The sequence below is a fragment of the Acomys russatus genome, chromosome 4 (assembly GCF_903995435.1).
Source record: "Acomys russatus chromosome 4, mAcoRus1.1, whole genome shotgun sequence".
NCBI classification, from domain to species: Eukaryota; Metazoa; Chordata; class Mammalia; order Rodentia; family Muridae; genus Acomys; species Acomys russatus.
The window spans coordinates 2,746,993-2,774,671 of record NC_067140.1 but is presented as its reverse complement, the minus strand read 5'-3'; the positions used below and the strand labels follow the sequence as shown (position 1 = coordinate 2,774,671).

General features: G+C 46.8%; 2 protein-coding genes across 2 annotated transcripts in view; both read left to right on the top strand.

Annotated features, from left to right (window-relative positions):
• The first annotated feature begins 760 nt into the window (after positions 1-760).
• Fkbp1a (FKBP prolyl isomerase 1A) lies at positions 761-21,970 on the top strand. Its single transcript, XM_051143541.1, has 5 exons — positions 761-936; positions 1,013-1,060; positions 17,849-17,961; positions 20,576-20,738; positions 21,756-21,970. The coding sequence occupies exons 1-4, from the start codon at positions 900-902 to the stop codon at positions 20,702-20,704; spliced, it is 327 nt and encodes a 108-aa protein (XP_050999498.1). The 5' UTR covers positions 761-899; the 3' UTR covers positions 20,705-20,738; positions 21,756-21,970.
• A 4,937-nt stretch (positions 21,971-26,907) lies between these two features.
• Sdcbp2 (syndecan binding protein 2) overlaps positions 26,908-27,679 on the top strand; it is a 29,922-nt gene continuing 29,150 nt past the window's right edge. The window contains exon 1 of the mRNA XM_051143540.1: positions 26,908-27,273. The gene's annotated coding sequence lies outside the window, so the exon portion shown is untranslated. The remainder of the gene's footprint in view (positions 27,274-27,679) is intronic.

Sequence of the window (27,679 nt, the reverse complement as noted above, 5' to 3'; positions counted from 1 at the left end):
CTGAGGGTTCGGGGAATTGAACCCAGGTCCTCTGGAAGAGCAATCAGTGCTCTTAACCTCTCCCTCAGCCACTGTTTATTCTTTAAAGTAGTGGATTATTTGTCCATGGAGGTATTCAAGTAAAACTCACAGAAGCTTGTGTGAGGAGGGAATTAAAGCATATATTTGTATATACACACATTTGCATATATTTATGTATGTACACATGTATATGCTTGTGTGTGTGTGACTTTTTTTCTTTTTGGCTTTTCAAGACAGGGTTTCAATGAGTAGTCCAGGCTGGCCTTGAACTCAAGAGATTCACCTACCTTTCATGCGCCACCATGCCCGTCTATATCTCCATACATATATGTCAATATCTATGTATTCGGATAAAAGTGGACTTTCATACAGGACTTTTCCAATGAGGAGCTCGGAACCTAGGGCCACTTAGGGACATTTCCTTGGCTCCAAACGTGCAAGGCCTACTAACAACTATCGTCTTTACAGGACAATTAGTTGTGCGCAAGTGTAAAGCATCTCTACGTGACTTTGTGAGTAACTGATGGACCCCGTAATTTCTGCCGTGTCTCTGAGGTACAGATACACAGAGGAAGGCCGGGAGCAGCCAGCAGGATGCCTCTTCCGCCGCAGCTGCATCCGGGAATCTGTGGGCTCCGGACTTCCGGTCCCTCCGCCTAGCCGCCCGGGCTTTAAGGACGTGAGTGCCTCGCGCAAGTAGGGCGGGGCGTGCCGTGCCGTGCAGTGCAGTGTGGCGCGCGTGCTCAGGAGACACGCCGAGGGACCGGGACGGAGTCGAGCCGCTGAACCGCCGCCAGGTCCGCTCGGGCTCCACGCCGCCCGCTGCGCCGCCGCCCGTGTCCTTGTCCTCCTCCTCCTCCACCGCCGCCGCCGCCGCCATGGGAGTGCAGGTGGAGACCATCTCTCCTGGAGACGGTGAGTAGACGCCCTCCGCCCGCTCCCCCTGCCGCCGCGTGTAGCCACTCACCTGCAGTCTGTCTCTCCTCCTCAGGTCGCACCTTCCCGAAGCGGGGCCAGACCTGCGTGGTGCACTACACGGGTGAGTCGGGCCTGCCGGGTGGGGCCGGGCGGGGTGGGGGGTGGGTGTTGGCTGTGAGTCGGGGCGTGGTGGCCGCGTGGCCGGCGCCCGAGGCCTGGGCGGTGGCCTTGCCCGGAGAGACAGGCTGGGCCCATCGCCCCGAGTCCGGATTTCGGGCAGGCGCAATCTCTTACACCCCCGGGAGGTAGGAGGCCCCGGGATGCTGCAGGGTGCCTACTGTCTAGCCGGGGAAACGGAAGCTGGGAGAGCTAGCTCATCGCCAGGCGAAGGTCGCACGCTCCCGACCAGAGACCCTTTAGGAAGCTTTAAACTGTTTTCGAGCCCCAATGGATACCTTTCCCGTGCTTTTGGGGTTCTCTCTTAAATAGTTAAAAGGGGGAGTTAATGCCTAGTCGGCCCAGCCAGCCACCCTTTCTCTGGGAACCCTTGAATTCACCTTTCTGGGGTGGGTGGGAAACAACCCACTTACTTGCTAAGTCATTATTGCGGTTTCACGTGCCGTTCAGGAAACAGATAAAGCAGTGCCTCTTACTCTTTGACCCTCTTGCAGAGCTTACCCTCCATGGCGGTGATTACCAGAGCAAAGATGCACCGTCTCATTCTCCGTCTCCCCTTTCTGGGAGTAGAGACTTTTCTCAGATAAAGGAAACTGGGGGTGGGGGTCGTGAGTGCAATACACAGTAACTAAATCAAAGGAAAAAATTTAAAGATGTGCACACCCAGGTAGAATTCAAGCACCGAGACCGGCAGGACTGCTGGCCCTGAGACCATCTTTGACTCCATGCCCTTACAAGGTCTTTCTGGGTTGGGGAGGGGGAGGGTAGCTGGCTGTGACTTCATAGCGAGGCTGGCTGAGTGGTGTAGCCACAGCTGATAGGAATCGGCTTCCCTCCCCCCTCCCTTCCCTTTCCCGTTCTTTTCTTTGTCCCCCCTCCCCATCCTTCCTCTGTTTCTTCTGCTTCTCCCTCCCCCCTCCACTGTCACCGCCCCCACCTTTTTTCCTGGCTGATCTGGCCAAGCTGTTCAGGCTCAAGTTGCCTGCTCTCCCTGATCAGGGGAGGATCCCTCTCTTGAGGGGGATGACTTACTGGGAAGGGAAGAAAGGCAACTCACATCCTGCCTTCTGTGCCCCCCCCCCCTTATTTCTATGACTTTTTCAGTAGAGAAGTGGGCAGGAGATGGAAGGAGTTAAGGACTGGAACCTTTAAAATGTTGCCAGTGGGACAAATACTGAAAGACCTGTTTGGAGAGAGCAGACTCTCGTCATGGACAAAATTGCAGGGTGGTTTGGACATTAAAGTAGCTGTTGTGACGGGACCACAGTCAGCACCTTAGTCTCGGAGGGCTAGTAGAGGGACCGCTCATCCATTTTGTCATCTTTGATAACAAGCTGTTCCTCTTCTTCTCCTCCTCCTCCTCCTCCTCCTCGTAACCATATGTTTAAGGCCGTTTTAATACAGCTCCTCATGTTGCTCTGACCCTCAACAACAAAATTATTTTTGTTTATTACTGTTATGAACCATAGTGTAAACATCCATGGTTTTGATGGCCTAAGGCAACCCCTATAAAAGGGTCATTTGACCCCCAAAGCAGTTGCAACCCACAGTCTGAGAACAGCTGGCTTAAAGGTTTGAGGGTGTGGGTCAGTGGACAGTTCTCTGAATTCCCACAGCCCTCTTTACCTTGGTTTGTGGCGGCCACACTACAGTGCCTGGCAGTATCTGTCTGTGTCTGAGACTGCGTCTCATCCTTGTCTGGCCTGTGTTTCACTGCTGCTGAAAACCAAGTACCAGCATGTAGGTAGAAATAATTTCCTGGAGCCTTTTCCTAAAAGAACAGATGGCTGTGGGACCCAGAACACCATTAGGGCTCCTAATGCTTCTTCAAGTCTGTTCTCCACGAGGGTGGCACCCACCCACACATTCCCAGAACAACAGCAGGACCCTGGCATGCATTAGAACAAAAGCTTTCTTTTTTGTTTCATTTTGATAAACTCCACAAAGACGCCTTAGTGAGAAGCCAGCTGTGCCTCGTGCTCACAGAATAGGCTGTGCTCCTGAGGGCGGGTGGCTTTGTTCTGGAGAGTCTTTGCCACCAGCCTCCCAGGAAGAACCTGTTTGAGACCTGTGGGGGCGTGAGAGAAGGGGGTAGAAGTGCTGTGAGATCACATCCGTAGCATTAAGACTTTTAAGTGTCTGGGAATAGACTATCTTGAAGGCCTGTGATCAGAGAGAAGGTTGTTTTTAAGATTAGAAGAAAAGGAGCCTCAAAGACAGAACACCCCTATTTCTCATCTCTGGTTTTCCCTCTCTGCCGACCTCAGTCATTCTCCGGTCATTGTTTGTGCTTCTGAGTAGTGGGTGGTAGAAGTCTTGGAGCCCATGCTCGGTTTTTCTGTTTCCTTCAGAATGTCTGGTTCATATTGTTCCGCTGACTGACTGAGGCTTGAGTTGGATCAGTATTCTTGATCATGTGAGTTTAGCCAGGAGTCCATTTCCGCTGATTTAGAATGGGTCCAGAGAAATAACAAAGGAAGTAAGGTGACCAGACCCCACCCCCAACCCTACATGCTAGGGATGAACCCTGGGACACTGCAGGTACTAGCCAAACATTTCAGCTACTGAGCTGCATCCCCAGCCCTCAACCTCAAGGATGTTTTAAATGCTAGTAAGGACTGACTTTGTGCCACTGTTAAGCCTTTTTGTAGGGCTTTCGACCTCCAAGAAAGCCTCTGAGGCGCCACTGAGAATATAAAGTGATTGCTAAGGGGTGTGACAAACCTTGGCTGAGAAAAGAGGGAAGAGGTGGGACAGTAAGCAGTGAGGATAGTTAAGTCTTTGAAGGCTGAGTGGATTTCCACATATTCCCCCCCTCCCCCGCATCATGGTTGCTGTGAAGCTTATCATAGTACATTGCCCTGTAGCTAGACACCTTGTCCTTGAGATCAGGCTTAAGTCATCCATAGCCTCTTTGTGTCTGTCTCCTGGTCTGCCGGGGGCTGTCAGAGTTCTAAGACAAGCCTGGCCCATTAGCTTTAACTTTTCTTCAGCCTTCTTCTCTGCTTCATTTTATTCGCTCCTCCACCAGCTGTTTCTTGGTGAACTGATTATTTAAGAAGTGCCTCAGGTGATATTTTTCTAGTGTGTATTGTCTGTCACAAAACAAGCTGGAGCTATGTAGAAGAGTTGTGACAAGATTCTCCCCGCCCCCTCCCCAATCCCTCCTCTTCTGCAGCAACAAATCAAGCACAAGTAAAGCCGGTAAACTTAAGTAGAGAAAGGCCTGATCTAGTAGGGTTTAGCTCAAGAGGGGACCTGTATGACAGTGTGACGTGTCATGTAGTAAGAGGCACAATAGAGAGACTGAAACAGAAGGATGGGGAAGGGGCCTTTTGCTTTTAATGGAGAGTTGGAAAAGTCCTCCCCATCCCAGCATCGCTCACAGCAACTTTGGTAGTGGGCTTTGTGGTCATCTGGAGGAAGAGTTCTTGTGCAAAGCCCAGAGCCTGGAGTGGATTGTATGAAGGAATAACAGGCAGCGGGGATAGGGACCTTGGTATGCTGCCGTAAACACCCTTTCTCTGAGTTGGAGGAACATGTCTTGAACTCTCATGGATTTTAACCTCCCTCTGGAGGATATACAGTACCTGGTTGAATCCTATGTGTGAGGGTAGTCCAGCCTGTGGGCAGACATAATGCTGTTAACCCTGCTCCATAAAGGATGTAGGTCTTCTGCTGAGTTTACGTTCACCAATGGGCTCTAGGAATTTAAGTAAATTGTCATTATCTTTTGTCTACTGTAAAATCGGAGAAGGTGGCACTTTGTGAGCTATGGCTCACCTTGTGAGCTATGAACAGAGCTATGGCTCTGTTCATATTGTACTAAGATTCCTTATGCTCCATGTACCAGGCAGTGGAGCTCTTGTCTAAGGGTTGGTGGGAGGGTGGAGGGGAGTGATCGCTTAACTGTAGCCGTGCCTGGGCCTGGGTAAGGAAGCTGTAGATTTAGTGGGGATAGTTGTGGCCACCTGTATGTGACAGTGGTGCAGCTGGCCTGTACTACCTTGGCTGTGTGAACAGGTTAGGGTTTGATTGTGTTTCTAAATTTCCTCAGCTTGCTAAGATGTGGGCAGTATGAAATGGACCCTGCTGTGGAAAGGTTGACTTCCTCTGCAGTTGTCCAAGAATCAGCCACACAAGTGCTGTTATTTTGGGAAGGCTCCTTTGTCTTACCCCAAAGCATGATTCTCCTGTAGGGTGCTTTTCAAAACAAAGCAGTAATGTGTCCCCAACTGCTGCTGCTGGGGTGGCACAGTGGCTGCCAGTTTGTCATATGCCCTGCTACTATCTGACACGAGCACATCATAGTTGAGTAACCTGTGTTTAGCTGGGCCATCTTTTTGTTTGTTCTGTTTTGTTTTTCTAAGATGGTCTCATTGTGTAGCTCAAGCTGTCCTGGAACTCACCATGTAGACCAGGCTAGCCTCATACAGATCTGCTTGCCTCTGCCTCCCAAGTTCTGGGATTGCAGGTGTGTGCTTCTGTGCCCAGCTTAGCTGGGCCATCTTACCTTGAAAATTCCTGGTGTCTTCCCTCTGAAAACCCCTGCCATGAACAAGGGCATCTTCATTTTCCCCTGAAAGTGATCCAGTCCAATCCCAAGTGAAACTCACCTCAGTTGTTTCCAAAGCGCGCTTTACAGTTTTGCTGCTTTTGAGGTTCACTCACTACCGTGGGATGTCTGTGTCTCTTGGGATTTGCACTTTCTGTCACAAGTGTGCCAACCACTCATGCAGGCCTGTGTGTTTTCTTGAACTAAGTTTCTCTGTTTAAGAGCTGCCACACTGCCTCACTCCCACGCTCCTGCTGCTGTAGTAGTTGTTTCTGTTTCCTTTAGCCTGGATAGAGAAAGTACTTATACCTGTGTGGACTTTGTTGTTGCTACTCCTCCCACAGTTCACCCTTCCCTCTGTTACTCCGTGATGGTGTCTGAAGGTGGGAGAGAGCCTTGGCTACGAGGCCAGGCATTGAAATCCCTGTGGAACAAGTGGCACCTGTAAACTAGAACTTCCTGCAAGAAGTGGCACCTTGTCTTGTTGTCATCGCCTCAGATTGGCAGGAGAAAGAGTTACCCAAGGTCTGTGTACCTAGAGGGAGAAGGTTGTTGGCTCTGTTTTTTAACAATTAAACTTTATTATACAACCCAACTAGCTTACACAAGAGGGAAAAAAGAGTGAACCTTTCAGTATCCGTTCCACGGGATGGGTCCCTAGGTGTCTCTGGCCTGTGCGCTGATCCTCTTTATCCAAGTGCGCTCAAGCTGACCCTGCTGTTCCTCTCTCCTCTCCGCCTGCCTGAGTCACTTGCAAGGGCTGGTTTCCTCCTCCCATTGAGGGTCGATTAGAAACACAATAGTCCAGGTAGAGTCCCCTAGCCTGCTTCCTGAATTCCAGGCCCAGGATGGCTCCACCCAGTCTATCTCAAGGTTAATCTCAGGGAGTATCCGTGGTGTGTCCAAGGGCAAATCCCGCCAAGACTGCTTTCACCTGTGACAAAGCTTACAATCCTTCCCACAGAAGGCATCTTTAATTTCCCTATATAAACTCATTGTGCGCAGGGTACTGTACTAGGCATCAGGAAGGTAAGACTGGAACTGGAGAGATGGCTGAGTGGTTAGGAGCACTGTCTGCTCTTCCAGAGGACTCAATTTCCAGCACCCACAGCAGCTTGCAACTGTCTGCAATTCCAGTTCCAAGGAATCTGACACCTTCACACCAATGCACATAAAATAAAATAAAATAATTTTTAAATTTAAGAATGAAGGAAAGCACAATTCCTACCCTTGTAGGTTTTTAGCTGTAGTGCAAAAATGTATGGTTCATTAGTGCCAAGGAAAGGGCAAGATTTTAAATGGCAAAGGCCTCACTCAGAAAGTTACGTTTTAGGTTTATAGCTGATGGAGTTAGGGCCTATTTGAGTAAGAATTGGGGCAGTTCAACAGCAAGCGAAGGGCTAGGAGTGGAGAAGTGTGAGTGAAACCAGTGAGATCAGAAAGATGGCAGCTTTCGTGAGCCACTTTAAGGATTTTAGATTCTTTTCTAAAAGAGCTGGGGGGCTATGGGAGGACTTAAGAAACAAGGGGGAATCAGGTCTGTGTTTTCAAAGACTCTGGCTGCTCTTCAGGTTCATCCTGAGAGGAGAGCAAGAGCAGAGACAGAGCAGCCCGGGAAGGGGCTGAGCCCGCCTGGAGGGGTGTATCTAGAGCAGTGCATGTTCCCTCCAGCCAGCTGCTGTTTATGTTGAGAGTAACAGGGACCTGAGTGGCTGCCTACAGGGAAGAGTTTATTCGGCCTGTGTTCTTCATATTGTTGCATAGCGCCTTCCATTGTGGGTCCTGACTTTGAAAACTTTTGGTCATGGAACCTAAAGGGCCTTGGCCAGAGATAAGTGTTTCCTCATAGTTGGGCATATGCTTGACTTAGTGAGCTAGACAAGTGATGGGACGGAGCTGCTGTCGCTTCTCTGGGTAGCTGCTTGAGCTCTGGCAGTGCCCGGTCCTCAGGGTATCCTCTAAGAAGCAGCCCAGGGCAGGAAGGTTGCACTGGCATGCAGTCACAGAGGCCTAAGAGTGGACTAAAACAGCTCCAACACTCGCTGAAGAGCCGGTGCTTTTTCTTTTGAGTATAGTGGAGTTTTGTAGGTGCTACTTTTAAAATCTATTTTAACTTAGGTTTCTTATCTCTTTCTTCCTGCACCACCCCAATCTCTTCCAACACCTCAACACTGGATAAGAAAGAAAGAAGGTCAGTGGGGAGAAGGGGTGGAGTTAGCTCCCTCCTGCTGGCTAGGATCACTGGGTTCCTTGGGGCAGGTCCAATCTTTGCCTCAGTGTATCTTCAACTTCTTTTTCTTTTCTTTTCTTTTTTTTTTTTTTTTTTTTTTGTTTTTTTTTGAGACAGGGTTTCTCTGTGTTAGCCTTGGCTATCCTAGACTCACTTTGTAGACCAGGCTGGCCTCAAACTCACAGCGATCCGCCTGCCTCTGCCTCCCGAGTGCTGGGATTAAAGGCGTGTGCCACCACGCCCGGCTTATCTTCAACTTCTTAAACTGCAACAACAACAATAATCAAGAGCAGCCAGGGGGAGCACGCCCCCCCACCCCCACCCCCACCCCCACCCCCAGACTCTGACATTTATTCTTTCTCTAAGAGTCCTCAGAATTAAACTATCTGCAGCTGGCAAAGAGCCCCCTCTCAGAGCCCACAGGAGGCAGATAGTCTGCTGCTGTGTGAATAATCCCACACCTGGGATGAAAACAGAAACATGTTTACAATAACAAAACTGAGTTTTTAGAGACACCGAAACTTCCACTACAAGTGTATCATTGTGAGAGGCTTCTCACTACCAGCAGCATTCTTTCTGTCTTTCCTCTGCTGACTCAATTGCAAGTACTCAGCTGGACTGATGATGTCCCAGTGGTACCCATGCTTCACTGATCTCCACACTGTTCAGTCTTCGCATCGTCAGAGTAACCCCATGACTGGCTTTGGAGCAGCTGACTGTTCTCCTGTCCCCTTTGGTGAACCTAGCATAGGAATGTTGTCTTTCTAACACAAGTTATGCAGGAGTGCGTTTGGAGAGCTTGTGTGTCTAATAGGGGAGGGAAATAGGTCTGTCCCCAGGCCTCTGGCAGTACTCCCACCTGGGAAAGTCCTGAGTGGTTTCAGTTGCAAGTCTACGGACTGACATGCCTTAGGGTGGCACCGCCTCCATTCAGCAGCTGTGCTGATTGTACTGAGGAAACTTGTCTGGACTTTGGCCTTAGCAAACTATTCTCCCTCTCCCATGGGTAAATGACAGGAACTTAGGTTTGGTTTGGGGATGTTCAATTACTTGATCGTTTTATTTAATTTAAATATAGGGGGCTAAAGTTTTCTCTTTATAACTTCTCATATTTGGGTCAATATAAAACACAACCTGTGAAAACCTCATGGAAAGATTGGTGAACATTGTGAATGAGCTTTCACTACAAGCACTAAAGCGTGAGTCTCTTGAGTTGTCTGTCATGTTCCCCACCCAAGAGAGGCCATATTGGGACTCTGCTTTCCTCAAAGCAAAGAGTGCCAGAAATAATGTGAAATAATAGTTAATAGTCGTGATGGATTTGAGTCTTTTGGGGGGGGGGTTGAGACAGGGTTTCTCTGTGTAGCCTTGGCTGTCCTGGACTCACTTTGTAGACCAGGCTGGCCTCAAACTCACATCGATCCGCCTGCTTTTGCCTCCCGAGTGCTGGGATTAAAGGCGTGCACCACCACGGCCGGCTGTGGATTTGAGTCTTGATCTTGGTCCTCTTGGTTTCTGTGGCCTGAGCCAAGCAGTGGGAGCGAGCTCAGCCTAGGACACTCTGGTCCTGTGCTTGACAGATGCTACCTATGATTTTTTTTTCCCTTTGCCCATTGCTGGTGAACAAGAGCACACTCCAGACCTGCCTTTGGCTGGTAGAGTACTTGCCTAGCACTAAAATCTTTCTCTCCTGCAAGGATTTGAGTCTGATTGCTTAAATGCAGTGAAAAGCTAGCTACCTGAGATGTGTGCCTTTCCAACTCTCATGGTCTTGTGCCTTACATGGGACACCCCTAGCTCTTCCCATTTTTCTCACTGATTAGAAACTTAAAAGGTTCTGGAAGTAAATCCAGCCCTTCTAGGAGCATCCCTCGCTGCTGCTTGCCACATAGGGAAGAAGGTCTAAATATGGAAGCCTACTGCTTGTCCTTAAGTCAGGCAAGTGGAGCCAAATGCCAATGGAACCTGAGTACCATGATTTAAGACTGGAAATGGAGGCTCTGCAGCTCTTCAAATAACTGTCAGTCATGAGGTGGAGTTGGTGTCTAGTCAGAAGGGAAAGTGACCACTGCTTCCAGAAGCTGTAAGTGTGGCCTTGAGAGCAGAAAGCTTGCTATGTGTGAACTGTTGCCTCAGTTGACTCCTTCTAGCTGAGCCTGCTTTTCCTTGAGGAAATTCTGCTGGTAACTGGCAGATATTTCACTGCTCAAGAGCTCCAGGTGCTCAGGAGTTGACAGGGATGGAGCACTGCTGAGACTTGACCTGTTCCCTTCCTTGTCCTGCTTCCAGTCTCTGTGTGGAGCACAAGCTGAGCAGCATTTGCAGGGTCTCACTTTGTTGATGTAGCTGACCTCAGAATGCGCTCCCCAGGCCTTCAGTATGGACATGCATCTCCCGGGTCAGCAGCCTACTTTCCTTTTTAAAGTTTTGTTAAGGCACAGTTGTCATGCAGTAACTGTTGCACGTTTAAAGTGTTTTAGCTGCATGCAGTGGCTCATACTTACAGTCTTAGCCAACCTGGAGTCAGAGGCGGGAGGTGACGGGCTATTGCCAGCCTGGGCTTTATATTTACAGTGAAGCACTGTTTGAAACTACAGCAGTGTACAGTTTCTTAAGCCTGCTACTTACTTGTGAGGCTCCATCTGTGTCTTTCCCTAGCTGCTTAAGTGCTTTCTGTTGCAGAGCTTGGTTTGCTGTTGTTGTTGTTGTTGTTTTGTTTTGTTTTTTGTTTTTGAGCCAGGGTCTCTAGTCTTGGAACTCGCTTTGTAGACCAGGTTGGCCTAGAACTCATAGAGATCTTGCTGCCTCTGCCTCCTGGGGTGTTGGGATAATAAATGTGCACCACCACATCCAGCCAGTTTGTATTTAGTCTTCTGCTGGTCACTCTTACACTGAGTCTAAGTATTTGAAGATTCTTCTGTCTTCCACGTATAGGTAATTTGTTTCTTTTTGTTGCTGTGTTTGGATTATGTGTCTATTTTCTATTTGATAGGTGCTTGGGTTGGTTCTTAGGAATGACTCAAAATGCTCTAAACCCAGCACTCAGGAGGCAGAGGCAGGTGGACCTCTGTGAGTTCAAGGCCAGCCTGGTCTACAAACTGAGTCCAAGACAGCCAAGGCTACACAGAGAAACCCTGTCTTGGGGGAAAAAAAATTGCTCTAAACGTTTGTGTATGAGTCTTTGTATGAGTGCAGACTGTCGTTTTTCTAGAATGACACTGAAATGTAGAATGGCTGGGCCATTTGGGGCATGAATGTTCACACTCAGGTCCTTCCAAAGTAGTTGACTCCGTTTTACATTGCGCCAGCAGTGTCATGTCCTCTCTGTACTTGATGTGGCCAGTCTCTTAGTTAATCCCTTTAATCAGTAATATCCCTCCTGGTTTTAATTTGCATTTTATGATGACTAAGAATATAGAACATCTTTTCACATGCGCACTTGACTTCTATGTACATCTGTTTGAGTAAAGTATAGGTTCAAAGCTTTCTCATTTAATTTGGGTTTCTGTATGTAGCCTTGGCTGTCCTAGAACTCACTCTGTAGACAAGGCTGGCCTCAAACTCAAGAGATCCACCTGCCTCTGCCTTCTGAGTGCTGGGATTAAAGGTGTGTTCGACCACTGCCTGACTAAAGTAATTTTAATGTCTAGGTTTTTTGTTGGTTTGTTTTTGTTTTGTTTTTTTATGGCTTGTGCTTTTTGATACCATACCTTTTGCCTAGCCTAGGATTGCAAGGATTTCTTTGCCCAGGCTTAGCATTTATATTTAGGCCCATGATCCATTTCGAAGTAACACTTGTGGGCTGGAGAGGTGGCTCAGGACTTGTATTTCCACATCCCCATGTAAAGCTGAGCATGATAGCATGTAGCCCCAGTGCTCCAGCAGTGAGATGGAAGGTCAAGACAGAGTCTTTGAAAGCTTACTGGCCAGTTAGCCCAGAGTATGAAACAGTGATCAAGAGACTGTCTCAAACTAGGTGAGAGGTGAGAACTAACATCTAAGTTTGCCCTTTGACCTCTATTCGTGTCTTATAGCACTTATGCGTGAACACAGGAATGAACACACATGCGCGTTTACACACATACACTCCCCACATTAGATGAAATAATATTTGATACAGTGTGAATATGAATCCTGTGTTTGCTTGTTTTGTTTTTGTTGTTGTTTTGGTTTTTCTAGACAGGGTTTCTCTGTGAAATAGCCCTGACTGTCTTGGACTTACTTTGTAGATCAGATTGGCCTGGAACTCACAGAGCTCTGCCTCCCTCTGCCTCCTGAGTGCTAGGATTAAAGGTGTGTGCCACCATGCCCAGCAAATCCCAGTTTCTCTCTTCTGTGTATGGAGCAGAGGGTAGATACGTGGTAGTCTGTTCTGTTGACTCTTGCTTCCTTAGGGAGCATCCCTGTTCCACCTCAGGAAGCGCTCAAGGATGTGAGCTGGAGCCATTGGAGGCTGGCCCTGCTTTTCCCCCCAACTTTCAGAGCTTATTGTGTCTAAAGTCTTGAATGCATTGTTTCATGGAGGCTTTTGTAGGTACTGTAGAGAGGTGGGTAGTTGATTGGTTGGCTGTTCAGAGACAGTCGTGTCCATTTTCTTTCATCTTGGTAGAAAATGGAAATCCTGTCTAGCTGTTCCCATGTGCTTTTCTCATGTTCTGCCATCAAAGCTGAGAAGCATGACTCTCAGTAAGCTCCATGCATGCTCAGGCCTTCTAGCCTTGCTGCTTTCCTCTGGGTCTCGTCCTTCTGCAGCCTCCTTGCCTCTTAGCTTGGGCCCGTAAGGATACCCACTCAACTACCCTTACTTCTAGGGATATTTATCTACCTTTTAGAATTTGATTATTGGGGAGCTGGAGAGATGCTCCAGAGGTCCTGAGTTCAATTCCCAGCAACCACATGGCGGCTCACAACCATCTATAATGAGATCTGGTGCCCTCTTCTGGTGTATGTACGTACATGTAGTCAAAGCATCCTTACACATAAAATACATAAATAAGTACAACTTTTTAAAAACTTGATTATGAGGGGGGAAAATTCTTCAGCTCCACAGGTAAGATTGACAGGAAATGCCTACGGTCTGAAGCTCTGGAACAAGACTCATGTCCTCTTTCCTTTGACAGCAGCTCGTGTGAAATAGTTTGAGACTGAGGTAGTGATCCGGTTTCTTGAGCTAACAGAGCCTTTGCCCCTCTGTGTCCCACATGAATAAAGGAGTTAGACATCCCTCACTGAAGAACTAACTGCCTCAGCAGCAGATAGAAGCTGTGGTCCTCTAAGCGTCTTGCCTGCTGTTAGTGAGTTGAGGCAACTCAGGCAGAGCAGCTCCAGTGTGTGTCATGTGCAGGATACAGCTTTCCGCTGCCCTTGAGAATGCAGGAGTGTGCAGAGTCATAGTATGTTGTGTATTATCACCATAATCAAAATGCGATCCTATTCAGGTCAGAGCCATGTTCAGATTTGACAAAAAAGAGAATTATTTTGGATATTTCTTTTGATTTAGCCAGGCATATTAGTGCACACCTTTTGTTTGTTTTTGTTTTTGTTGTTATTTTTGGTATTTCAAGACAGGGTTTCTCTGTGTAACCTTGGCTGTCTGGACTCCCACTGTAGACCAGGCTGGCCTCGAACTCACAGTGATTTGCTTGCCTCTGCCTGAGTGCTAGGATTAAAGGCCTACGCCACCATGCCCAGCTTACTTTATTTCTTAAGCTGTGGGTTACAGCTCATTAATGTATTGTGAAACATATTTAGTAGAATCATAATTAGGTTCTTTTGAAAAATGAGAATTACTCATGAGGACTGTTTTTACACATTTTGCTTGTTTGTGCATGTATAGTACAGGCATGTGTGCTAGGCCCTGACACAGACCCTGGCAGCACACATCAGGGAAGCACGTTTGGTGTCTTAGTCCACTTGTTTACTTCTAGTGGCAACACTACTTTGGGGCGTGCTGAGTAGATCAAATGAAGCTTTGTCTGACAGGTCCACAGAGCTTTGCGTCCCCCACCTGCCTTTGGAGCAGCTATCGATACTCCACGGAACTGGAGGAAGGGACAGAAGTGAGGCGGTGCACATGAATGGGGACACACGCGCTGTGTGTCTTGTGCCCGTGGCTTAATTGTAAAGCGCTTGGCTTGCAAGCATGAGCACCTGAGGTTGGATTCCATCTGAAAACACGGTGCTGTGATACGTGCCTATAATTAATTCCACTGACGGCTGGATGAGGAGGTAGCGGCAGGCAGGTCTGTGCATTCCCAGGCCAGCTAGCCTGCTCTGCTTGGTACAGTTCCAATGAAAGACTCACACAAAAAGAATGTGCCTGAGGAATGACTATATGTGTGCGTATAAAAAAGCGTTTTTCCCCTACAGTGATCCATAGTATACGCTCCTGGTATAGATTCTGCGAGTGTGGACAGATTACACAGGTATATAATGACATGTCCACTACTACTTTTTTTTTTTTTTTTAACACTAAAAATCCTTTGCTCTACTTCTCCCTCAGTTCTGGGCAGCTACTAGTTTGTTTGTTTGTTCGTTTGTTTGCTGTTTCTTACTGCCTCTGTAATTACGCCTTCAGAGCAGATTTTTTTTTTTTTTTTTTTTTTTTTTTCCGAGACAGGGTTTCGCTGTGTAGCCTTGGCCATCCTGGACTCACTTTGTAGACCAGGCTGGCCTCGAACTCACAATGATCCGCCTGCCTCTGCCTCCCGAGTGCTGGGATTAAAGGCGTGCGCCACCACGCCCGGCTTAGAGCAGATTTTATCTCCCCAAAGTAAATTCTTGGGAGTAGTAGTTGGGAACTACATCCGGGCATTGGTGTTTCTGGCCATATGGAGGCTGCAGTAAGTGCTCATCATCAAATCCTTACACAGTCTTTGTTAAGAACAGTTGAATGAACAGTTGAGTTGGTTGTCTTCCTCAGTTGCTCTTTACTTTGTTTGTTTGAGATGGGGGCATCTCATATTGAACCTGGAGCTGACTGGCTGCTCTGGCTGCCTAGGGAGCCCAGGAAGCCTGTTTTTACTCCCCACCCACACGTGCTGCCCTGCCCATGCACAGCCCCCCCCCCTTTTTTTTTTTAAAGCATGGGTGCTGAACTTTAGTGTATGCTTGCATAACAAGAACTTTACCAGCTGAGCTATCTCTAACTCAGGAGCTGTTTTCTTGGGTCTTTTTTCCCCTAAAAATGTGCTCTTCTAGAAAACTCCTGTAAACAAAGTAAGGGAAATATTAGACAAAATAAGAAAAATAGTACATTAGCCTAGGGTTCATACTGGCCTGTATGTGTACATCACGTGTAACTGGTGTAGAGAAAGGCTTAGCTTGAGTTAGTCTTCTGAGATGGGCTATAGCTACTCTAGAAAGTTGGTGCTGGATCAGGAGGATCAGGAGCGGGAGTTTGGGTCTAAGCTATTCCATAGCCTTGGCTCAAATGCCCCTCTGGTCATATTTTACTCAGGATCTTCTATTTTGTCTGTCTGTCTATCTATGAGACAGGCTCTCTCTGTGTATCCCTGATTGTCCTGGAACTCTCCAGGAAGATCAGGTTGGCCCGTCTCTGCCTCTTAAGTGCAGGGATTAATGGCATGTGCCACCATACCTGGCTCAGGATTATTTTTTTAATTGATCTTAAGTATATGTACCATGTGTATACCTGCTGCTCATGGAGACCAGAAGAGGGCTTCAGATCCCTGGAATTGGCGTTACAAGCTGTTGTAAGCCACTGCTATGTGGGTGCTGGGAATAGAACCCAGGTCCTCTGGAAGAACAGCCAGTGCTCTGGAAGAACAGCCAGTGCTCTTAATCGCTGAACCATCTCTACAGATCCTTTATCTGATTTTTTTTTTTTTTGCAAGCAAGTTCTTGGAGACAGTTAAACTTAAAGGCCAGGACTACTCCTTTGTTCTGGGTCCTAAAGCTCACAGTCTGCTCAGAAGAGCCCAGGCCAGGAGGGGCTATTTCTGGTTATCAGTTACCCTTCATGGTTCACAGTCCTCGCTGGGCTAAATAAAACTTTTTGCTGGAGTCAGGTTCCCCTCTTCATTGGCTCTGACCTTGGGTGAGCTACAGGGTTTTAGAGTTGGCTCCCTTATTTCTGTTAAAGCAGTTTCATAAGCAGAATGAAGAGTCTTTCACATCTCCAGGGAAAGGATTCTGAGAATCTTGGCAACTTTCTCATAATTTTGGGCTTGGGTGGTTCCTTTGGCTGAATTTGCACTGTCAGTGGGCATGTTATGTAGTAGTTATTGTGGTCTAGAGACTGGTCCCCTCATCACTAATAGACCATTCATGTCTGTTGTTTGTCAGTTCTGTCGGGTGGTAATTGTATTCTGGTAAAAGCAAGTTAAATGTAGAACTGAGCCCAGCAGTTCTAGGGTGCCACCTCCTGTTTCTTCCACAGATTTGGAGCAGGAGTGGGTCCTGTTTTCCTCAAGTCTTGGGCAGTCTGAAGCCAGGTTTGTCCAGGACATCCGTCTTGACTCTTACTCAGGACAGCAGCCTCCACCCTGTTTCCTATTTTGTTAATGTCTAGAAGTCTGGCGACTGTGATAACGTTCTCAGTTCATCTGTTTCCTCAGACTGCTGATCAGGGCTGACATTGTTTTTAGGTTACACACACACACACACACACACACACACACACACACACACACGCTGATCAGGGCTGACATTGTTTTTAGGTTACACACACACACACACACACACACACACACACACACACACACACACACACACGCTGATCAGGGCTGACATTGTTTTTAGGTTACACACACACACACACACACACACACTCCTTTTTAATGGATCTTCCAACCCTATTGTGTTGCATATCAGGTCTGGGCCCACCACTAGCCTCCTCCAGCCTGGGGTTGCATTTGAGAGCTTTCCAGGAGCTCAGGGTCAGCTGTCCCAGTTGGCTGACACTGGCTTCCTGAGAAACCCATGCAGGGATGTTTTTTGAAAAGGGAGCTGCAGATGGCTGCCACAGATGTCTACTCCTCTTTTCTCACGGTGCTCACCCTCTATGATCTCCATTGCTGGGCTTCCCTTTTCATTGTGGACTGCCTGACTCTTGGGAAAGCAGTCCAGTTATGGTATGAGGAGTTTTGTCTAGTTTTGCCATTTGAGCAAATTACTTCTTGCCAGAGGCTCACCTGTAAAGTGGGATGTGCTGTGAGGACAAGCTTCAGCATGGGGTGGAGCTAGCCTGTGTCGGTTCCTCTAGTCTCCGGATTATTGGCTACTTTCTCAGGAAGACTGGCAGCTCCAAAGCTAGCCTGTGCTTAGATTCTTGTTTTGTGGTTGGTTGGTTGGTTGGTTTTTCGAGACAAATTTCTCTGTAGCCCTGGCTGTCCTACCAGGAACTCTTTTTGTAGACCAGGCCGGCCTTGAACTCGCAGAGATCCACCTGCCTCTCCTCCTGAGTTCTGTGCGCCACCACGCCCAGCCAGGTTTTGTGTTTGTTTCTTTTGTGCTGGGAAACGTATTCTCCTGTTGTCTCTTTCCCATTATGTTGAAGTTTCCTCTCTAGCTGAGGACTCGGTGCACCTGCCATGGAGAGCAGCAATGTGTACAATCACAGCCAGCCATGGAGCAGGGTTGGGAGAGCATGCTATGTGCTTGCTCCCTGTGTACTGCGGCAGAGTTGCAGTGGAGGCCTCACACAAGCAGAGGAAGCCACTGTGCTAAGTGAGAAGTCCATGGTGCTGGGAAGGTCATGGCCAGAAGCTCGTGCTCTAACTCCAGGGCAAGAGAGAGGTAACAGACTGCATTGGCATCGGGTCAACTACAGAGCTGCCAGTGAGGCCCTAGGAGATCCCTCAGAGATGGCTAATTCCCCATGGCACTGCTGGGATGATGGGACCTGTGCTACTGTGTTCTGAACTGCTTCATGTTTCTCTTGGTTGCTCATGTTATAATTGCTTTTTTTTTTTTTTTTTTAATAGGGATGCTTGAAGATGGAAAGAAATTTGATTCCTCTCGGGACAGAAACAAGCCTTTCAAGTTTATGCTAGGCAAGCAGGAGGTGATCCGAGGCTGGGAAGAAGGGGTAGCCCAGGTATGTTCTCCTTGTTCGCACCCCACTGTCTAACACCCCACAAATAAGATGCTGTGAGGGTTCATTCTTTGTTTTTAAAGATTTATTACTTTTATCTTCATGAGGAATGTTTACCTGCATATATGTGTGCACATTGCATCTGTGTCTCATGCCCTCAGAGAAGACATTGGATTCCCTGAAACTAGAATGAGAGATGGTTGTAAGCTGCCATGTGCGTGTTGGGAAGTGAACCCACGTCCTCTACAAGAGCAGTCAGCGCTCTTACTGTTGAGCAGTTTCTCCAGCCCCATGGGGGGCTTTTGGTTAGTGTAGCTGACTCAGAACGCTCTTGCCTTGCCTTTACCTGCATAAAATTGCCTTGTTTCACCAACTTTGACACTCCATACCTGAACGTGACAGGACCCATATAGGTGAATGCTCTCTGAGGGTCATGGGTGCTATAATTCAGTTAGCCAGCACCCTAATGAAGGCCATTTGAGTCCTTCCCAGTATTTTGGTAGCATGAACAATACTGCATGCCTGTCTTGCAGTCTTCATTTTACATGTGTGCAAGTATTACTCCAGGCAAGTTCTAGAAACTAGGCACATAATTTATTCAGATTACATCTCAATTGTTATCCCCTTGCTTGTCTCCTTCTATTCCTCCCTCCCTCCCTTTTTCACCCTATGCCCCTCCCCTACGTCTGTGACAGAAGGGGACCTACTCTCCCACCATATGGTCACAGCCTATCAAGTCTCATCTTGGTAGCCTGATTATTCTTTCTCTGAGTGCCACCAGGCCTCCCCACCAAGGGGAAGTGGTCAAATATGGGGCCCCTGAGTTCATGTCAGAGTCAGTCCCCACTCTCCACACAGCTGTGGAGAATGTCCTGTCCCTTGGCTAGATCTGAGTACAGGTTCAATATTTACTGCATGGATTGTCCTTGGTGCAGCAGCTTGAGCAGACCCCCTTGGGCCCAGATCTGCCTGTCATAATGTGCTTCTTGTAGGCTTCTAGGACCCTCTGGGTCCTTCTATTTCCCCATTCTCCTATACTTCCATCACCTAGAGTCCCAGTAGGATGTCCCCGCATCTATCCCAATCTCGTGGTAAGTGAAGACTTTCAGGGGACATCTCTGTTGGACTAGTGTCTAATTATAAGTGAATATATACCATGTGAATCTTTCTGAGTCTGGGTTAACGCACTCAGTATGATCATTTCTAGTTCCATCCATTTGTCCACAAATTTCAGGATTTCCTTGTTTTTACTAGCTGAGTAGTATCCCATAGTGTAAATGTACCACAGTTTCTTTATCCATTCTTCAACTGAGGGACACTTAGGCTGTTTCCAGGTTCTGGCTATTACGAATAAGGCTGCTATGAACATGGCTGTGCATATGTCCCTGTTGTGTGGTGGAGCAACAGGTGCAATTTTGAAAGATTCCCTTTTCATCTAACAGTACTTTGGCCCTGTTTCAATGTTGTACCTTAGAAGCCCACTGGGATCTTACTTTTTGGTGGCTAATCTATAGTATGGACATGTTTATAAAGTCAGTATGCTTTGTGATCAGCATGTATAGGTTGTTAGCAGGATAATCTAGAAAGTAGAATTGTTGAGCTAATGGGAATGGCTATTTTGAATTTTGTTAGATAAAGCCATGGTCAGCCATGGCAGTTCACACTTGTAATCTCAGCACTTGGGAGGCTGAAGCCTGCTTTGGCTGCATAGTAAATTTCATGTTAGTGAGGGCTACACTACTATCCTTCTAAAGGTATCTTCTGTTACTAAGTATAAATGCATAAGTACTATATATGGTATTTATGTTGTCTTATTCCCCAGGAAAATCAATGTCTTTTTTTTTTTTTTTCAAGTGTCTCACCATAAGATTGTAAGTATAAACTGGATGTAGTTACAAACACATAATTCTAACCTGACTTTTTCTTTTTTTTTCCAAGACAGGGTTTCTCTGTGTAGCCTTGACTGTCCTGAACTCAGTTTGTAGACCAGGCTGGCCTTGAACTCAGAGATCCGCTTGACTCTTGCCTCCCAGAGTGCTGGGATTATAGGCGTGCGCCACCATGCCTGACTCCTAACCTAACTTGAGCAAGGGTATTGCTAAGAGTTTGAGGCCAGCCTATGATACCCTAAGCTACAGAGTGAGATCCTCTGCCTTCACCGCCCCCCCCCCAAATCTATAAATATAGGAAGCTCAGAATAGTTGACTGTCCTCAGATTCTAATGTGTGTTTTTTTATTTAAGCTTCTTCTTACCAAAGTACAATCCACCTTCTGTGTTCAGATTTGCCACATCCATGGGTTGCATCTGTATAAATACGTGCTGCCTTTCCCCTTAATGGCACAAATAATATAGCGTGAAAACGGTTTGTGTGACATTGTCATGTGCTGACCCTTTTATAAGTCAAGAGGGGTTTTTAATTGCTATTGGGTCTCATCTAGTGTGACTGCCAGCTTCCCAAGTGTTTCAGGGTGTGGGTGCTGCCTAGTGGACGGGCAGCTGCAGTCACAAGATTGTCTCGGTCAACACTATCTTAGCCAGGGACACCCAGTAACCGACTCAGCTTGTGCAGAGACTGGGAGTGTGCCCCACTGAGTTTAATCCTTGTTCTTTTCGCAGATGAGTGTGGGCCAGAGAGCCAAACTGATAATCTCCCCAGACTTTGGCTATGGGGCCACTGGGCACCCGGGCATCATCCCACCATATGCTACTCTTGTCTTTGATGTGGAACTTCTAAAGCTGGAATGACAGAGGTGGCTCCTCCCTCAGCTCCTGCATGTGGGTAAGATACTGAGTGCTGAAGGCTCTAACTGCCTCTGCTGCTCTCTTGTTAAGCCAGTATTTGTTAGAGGCAAGGATTGAAAACGCCACATGACTATTCTGTCTTCTCTCTTTTCTCCTCTCTCTCTTCTCTTCTCTGCTCTTCTCTTCTCTTCTCTTCTCTTCTCTTCTCTTCTCGGCTTGCCTCTCTTCCCCTCCTCTTCCCCCTCCCCCCTCACAGGTTGGCATGTATCTTGAAGGAGCTAGTGGTAATGGCAGCTGTTTAAACTTTATATGTAGCTTACTGAGTTCAAATCTTTGGAACACAGGCCAAGTTCCTAGTGCTGCTAGCATTTTTAGACTTTTAGAAGTAAAACTCTTTCTGGCTTTGTTCTTCCCTGTGCTTCTAGAAGCTAGTAAGAAAAGTATCTTTACAGAGCAGCACCTCAAGGAAGAAGCTCTGAGATCAGGCAGTTCTAGGAAGAAACTGTAGGAGCGTGAGTTGTCCTTCCTAGTGAAGGACACAGGGCCTGCCCACATCCGTATGGTGGCAAAGTAGAATTGAAGCTTGTTTCTCATTTCCCCTCTTGCATTCTTAGAACATTAAGCTCAGCATCCCGGTAGTATGGCCTTTTCCTTGTGGCTGTTGGAGTCTTTTCACACATGAATGTTACCCTTACAGCTGGCCAAGACTTTGCTGTTTGTTCTACCCTAGAATCCAGAGGCCACAGCTAGGGGCTGGGTGAGGATACTTTGGTTAGAAACCTGAAGCCAAGTTGGATTCTGGTGATGATTGTGTTGTCTGCAGCATTAGTGGTGAGAGAGGCAGCCTCCTCCTGTCCTCAGCAAGCTAAACTTAATGCTAGGTTAAGAGAAACGCTGTATGGATCACACGTGGTAACCTGAGCCTAAGAAGGTGCTAGCCTGGTCTCGAAAGATCTCTCAGCTGCTCAGGACATGCTTGGCAAGACAGATAATATTGTGGCTGTCTACACAGAAAACAAAGTTGCTGGAACTTACAGATTTTCTGTCCCAACAGATCTGCCATGGAGGGATCTGGTACCTCCAGATGGTGCACATGAATCCATGCGGAGCTTTTCCTGATGTCCCACCACTCTGTACAGACACCTACCTGACTGAATGTGTTCCGTCACTCAGCTTTGCTTCGGACACCTCCATGTCCTCCTCCCCTTGTGTGTGTGTGTTGACCTAAACTGTATGCCATAAACCTCCAGTTCCTTTGTTTTGGGGTGAAGATTCAGTTTCAGTGTTCTCAGACTTAGGCTTCCAGTGAAGTGCGTTGTCAAGTACTAACAGCACAAGCGATGGGTTACCTTTAGAGCAGGAGCTGGGGGGGGCGGGTGGGACTCGCAAGAATTTTTATTTTATTTTCATTTTTGGATGAAAAGTTTATCTATTATATATTAAGACATTCTTGCTGCTGCGCTGCAAAGCCATAGCAGATTCGAGATTCTGTGGAGGGCTGGATTTTTCTCCAGTGAGGGAGGTCCTTTTAAACTGAAAGCCCTACTCAAACTGAAGTGGGAAGGGAGGGAGAGAGCCTTTACTTCTGACAGCCCTCCCACCTTCTGAAACCGTCTGCCTTTTAAAGCAGGTCCCTTCACTGCTGTGTTGGGCACTACAGTGTCTGTCCCTGGGCCGCCAGGGACCTCTGAAGCCTTCTTTGTGACCTGGCTTAATTTGTTTTTCATCCTATAGTTTTTCTAATGGATTTTCAGGACTTTTGTAATCTTGTAACTATCTAAGCTCCACTTCCTAAATTTTAAGAACTTTAATGGAAAGTTTAAATTGAAGGTGCTGTTTGTAGACTCACCACCCAATGGACGCCCAGCCATCACGACAAATCCTTGAGTGTTCTCTAAGAAAACGATGCTGGTCATCACAGCTTCAGCATCTCCTGGGTTTTGATGCTTGGCTTTCTCTGCTAATCTCGGCTTCCTGGCTTTTCTTCCTTCAGCTCTTTCTCACCCTCTGCTGTCCTGTGTAGTGATTTGGTGAGAGAAAGTACGCTTTTGTCCCCTGCCCTCTGCACCACATATGCGTTTCAAGTTTTATTATTGCAATAAAAGTGCTTTATGCTGGCTTTTCTCAGCTCTGTGTCATGTGGTTGCTTGCACATGCCTCATGCCCCTTTTAACACAGAGGTCCATGGTTGTATCTTGACAATTCAGCAGTGACAGACTTTCATCTTTGGCCATGTTGGGGGCAGGGCCATACTCAGGAATAGGCTAGAGCAGGCTAGGGCCCTGCTCAAGTCCCTTAACTGCTCTGTTGTCACTAATAAGTAGGAGATCCAACCTGCCTTTAACAGGGAGTCCAGCTGCAAAATGTTAAAAGCAAATGTGTGAAGGAGTTTGAAGGGAAGATGTGGGGATTTAAATCTTTTTTTTTTTGTTTTGTTGTGTTTTGTTTTTGTTTTTTGAGACAGGGTTTTCCTGCGTAGTTTTAGCTGTCCTGGACTCACTTTATAGACCAGTCTAGCCTTGAACTCAAGAGATCGCTTGACTCTGCCTCCCAGAGTGCTAGGATTTAAATCTTTTTCTTTTTCTTTTTCTTTCTTTCTTTCTTTCTTTTTTTTTTTTTTTTTTTTTCTTTTTCCACTTTTGGTGTTTTGAGACAGTGTAGCCTTTGGCTATCCTGGACTCACTTCGTAGACCAGGCTAGCCTCAAACTCAGAGATCCGCTCGCCTCTGCCTCCCAGAGTGCTGGGATTTAAATCTTTGTCCTTCATGAGATAGGTATGGAAAGACTTGTCTTGTAATTCTCCTATCCAGTTTCTTGCAACCTGTAAATGCCAGTTGCTCTGGAGCTGGCCATGGCAGTGCACACCTTTAAACCCTGCACTCGGGAGGCAGAGGGAGGCCAAGCTCTTGAGTTCCAAGCCAGCCTGGTCTACATATTGAGACCACTGTCTCTTTTTTTAAAAAAAAATGTTTTCCTTACTCATTTTAAATACAGAGATTGTCAAACACTGGAATAATGGTTGATTTTTAGCTGTTAGCATTGATGTGGAGGTCAGAGGATAGCTTGCAGACACTGACTTTCTTACTATGTTGTTCTGGGCATGTAGCACCTTTACCAGAGTTATCTTGCTAGTCTGAATAATGGCTTAAAAACACTTTGCTTAAATTATTTTAATTTAGATTTCTGAAGTAATAGGCTAGAGTTATATCTTAATTTTACTCAAAGATATTTTTAACAGATTTATCAAAATGGTAGTTTTGGTGACCACCTATTTAAAAGTGTCAGTTCTTACTACGGCCCCTCTAATATATATATATAAATGAGAAGGCAGTGTTTGCTTACATTTTGCCCCCCCCATCACGATCTCTATCATTCTAGAAAACTCGCATACCATTTCCCACTCAGACCCTGCCATACCAGCACAGACTTTTTTTTTAATGTATGTTTGTGAGAGAGTGTATGCTGTATGTGTGCAGATGTCCTAGAGGCCAAAAGAAGGTCTTGAATCTCATAGAGCTATGGTACAGATAGTTAGGAGCACTGGGTCCTCTTCACGGGATGCCAGGCTATTTCCCAGCGTCGACATGCCCTCTACTGCCTGTAACTAAGTGTGTGATGAGGCCATCCAAGTTACTTAGATTTCATTGTATGTACCCCAGGCAGCTAGGCTTTGTACCCATTGGAGGCTTGGTTTGCCACAGCAGTGAGCTACAGGGCACATAGCCAGGCGACAGCTCTTGGAGAACACGCTGATAAGGGTATGTGGGTGGCTGTGTATTGTCAGTTACGCCTACCTCTGGGCACTCTCCTATTTTACCATTAATTTCTAATACACCTCAAAAGCAATGTGTGCCCAAGTTTTAGGAATGTGGATCCAGTTAATTGCAGTGTCCAGTAATAATTATGCCAGTCCTATGACCCAGTGCATGCTGGGTGCTAGCCTGAAATAGGACAGTGTCAGCGTAGGCTTTTTAGCATCCAGTAAAGGGAATCAACAGATGACTAAATGGTAGCAAGCACCATGAAAGCAGCAAAGAGCAGGGCGAGGCCAGGTGAAGGCTGGGAGTGGAGCCAGTATGAAGACCCTGAGGACTGCGCCCTGGGTTAGCCGGTGACGGCGTGTCGTGCCAGTGAGTTCTGTGGTGTCTTCGTTTTCTTTTTAAAAGTGAGTTACAATAGAATTTTTAAAACTTAACAAAAATCTTGTACCCTAAATATTACATTTCTAAAGAGAAAAGCCTAGTTCAGATTTGTTTGAAACTGCTGCAAGATTTTCACAGCCTATTACTGTGGCGGCTGTGGCCTACCTCTCACTAAACACGCCCAGGTTATATTGGCCTTGTGGCCTCAAAAGCTTCCAAGGCAAGAACTTCTTCTAAAGGCTGTCAAAGCTGCAGAGCACACAGTGGGACGTCGGTGTTGTCCATCTAGGCATACCATATGGCCATCCTGTATTGGAAGGAATGAAGGAATAGATGCCTCTCCGACTGGAGAAACCTCAGCCAGTCTCCACAGGGTGCTTTGTGTGGGTATGTGTGTCCATCGGAGCTGTTAGCACAGTGGTGGTTTGGCTGGGCTGTTGTTGTTTGTTGATATTTGTTTGGCCCAGAGGATGGAGATACGAATCTCCTAGTACTGATGAGAAGAGGGTGCGGTCACGGTCACCACTTCTTTGTGTGTGGCCTTTTTTATTCGCTGTATCTTGTAGGACCAGCCTTGTAACAGGTAAAATTTCCTATGGTCTTGCCATGGGTGTTTAGTTTGCTTTTGTAATTGCCCTGGTCCCTGTGATGGATTGCCAGAAATTACATAAAAAGACCAGGCATTGTGTGTGCCTGTAATCCAGTGCTAGGGAGGCAGAGATGGGCCAGTTGCTCCTAGAGCTTGCTGGAGCTACATTAACCTACGTGGCAAACTCCAGGACAGTGAGAGAGAGACCTATGGCAAGGAGCCCAGGCAACCAAGGTGGATGGCTCCTGAGCAACGACCAAACCTAACCGCTGTCCTCTGCGTGCATACATGAGTGCTCACACAAATATCACATTCTTAGAGAAATTCTAGCACCAACTTGTGAAACGGAAATAATAATAGTACTAATTTAACAGCTGGCCCTCTTTGTAGGCAGTTTACCAATTGTTCTGCGTTACCTTCACTTTTTTTTTTAAGACCCAGATTTTTGCCAAATATAAGCTAGACCCAGGAATAATGGCCCTTGTGAATGAGAACATCACTTCCATTGGAGCATGTTTCTTCCTTGGGGTACCCTGACAAGGTGGCCGCACTAAAGTCTTAATTGACAATGCCACCGATTGGACAAACAGCCAACAATTCACTCTTTAGCCATAGAGCTTGAAGGCGAACCAGAGCTCCTAAAAGCTCACGAACCCTTCTCTATCAAGCAGGATTCTGGAAAGTTCTTTTTTCCTCAGACAGGGTTTCTCTGTAGCCTGGCTATGTTAGAACTCGCTCTGTAGAACAGGCCGGCCTCAAACTTAGAGATCTGCCTGCTTCTGCCTCCCAAGTGCTGAGACGAAAGGGTGTGTGCTACCATGCCCAGCAGAAAAACTTTGGTGCTGAAGTGGAGTGTTTTCAGCATCTCTCCCAAAGTAATGGGCGTTGTTGAAGTGTCAGCGCTATAATAGGCAGACCTGGACTGAGAGGACTAGAATAAGTCCTAGGGCCTACATGATAAACAAGCGAGTTACACGGGACTAATCCTAACTCTCCCACAGTACTGGAAACCTCCATGGTGGGTTCTCCAGAGTGAGCTTGTCACATAGCCTTGCCTGTGTGCTTGAGGGACTAAAGATGAGTGAGACCTAGTTGACTCAGGGCCTAATGGAAACCTGTCTTTTCTAGAGTGCTTCAGAGGACTCTGTAGAAGTATTCTGATCCTGTCCTGGAGGATCTCCTGAACAGATTCATTACTTAATCTACTCCTGAAATCAGGAAAAAATAAATAAAATTTAATTTTAAAATATATAAATTATCCTTGGTGCCCAGGACCACCTGCTATATTTAACAAGTTCTGCTTTTTTGTTTTTGTTTTTCCGAGACAAGGTTTCTCTGTGTAGCCTTGGCCGTCCTGGACTCACTTTGTAGATCAGGCTGGCCTCAAACTCACAGCGATCCGCCTGTCTCTGCCTCCCAAGTGCTGGGATTAAAGGCGTGTGCCACCACGCCCAGCTTGCTTTTTTTTTTTTTTTTTTTTTTTTTTTAAGTTCTGCTTTTTGTAAGCAGGATATAGAGGGGAAAGTGAGAACTCAAAAGAGACAAAAGCTAAGTACAGAGAATAAGGGTGTGAGGACTCACACGAGATCTGCTAGCTCTTCTCAAGGAAATAAACTGGTGAATGCTATGTCTGTCAGAAGACAGGTCCCTCAAAAAAGAACTGCCTTCTAAGACCTCTTGCCTTCATTGTAACCAGTGAGAACACTGGAGGACTTACTGCTCCCAAAGACTGATGGGCCAGTGGGCCAGATCCCAAATGTTGTCCCTGGAATGAGAGAGAAAGCCCTTGGCCCCAGTTGGCATCTGACTTGACCATCCGTATCAGTATTACAGAGTCTTGGGTAAGTCTTGCAATCATTTCCTCCTTGTTAGTGGGGTTTTCCACTTAGTTCTGAACTCATATTCTAGACAATTGGCCTCCAACTCTTGTTGGATTGTGGCATCAGCAAGGCTCCAGTGGTCACCTTAATACTGTAATACCTGAATGTGTTTCTCCTTAGTTGGACAGAGACCTGTTGACAAAAAACAGAGACCCCAGATATCTTCAGCCCCTTACAGAATTCCACTATCTCTCCTCCAGGCCTTCCCACTAGTCACATAGAGGCTGCTGACGTGTCAGGGTTAAAGGATTAAAGGATTCTTAGCTTTTCTTCACTGCTAATATTTTTTTTTTCTAACCTGAAGCCAATAAATGAAAACGAGAATTTGAGTGAAAAGCAAATTAAATTAAGAATCAAATGAAGGCTG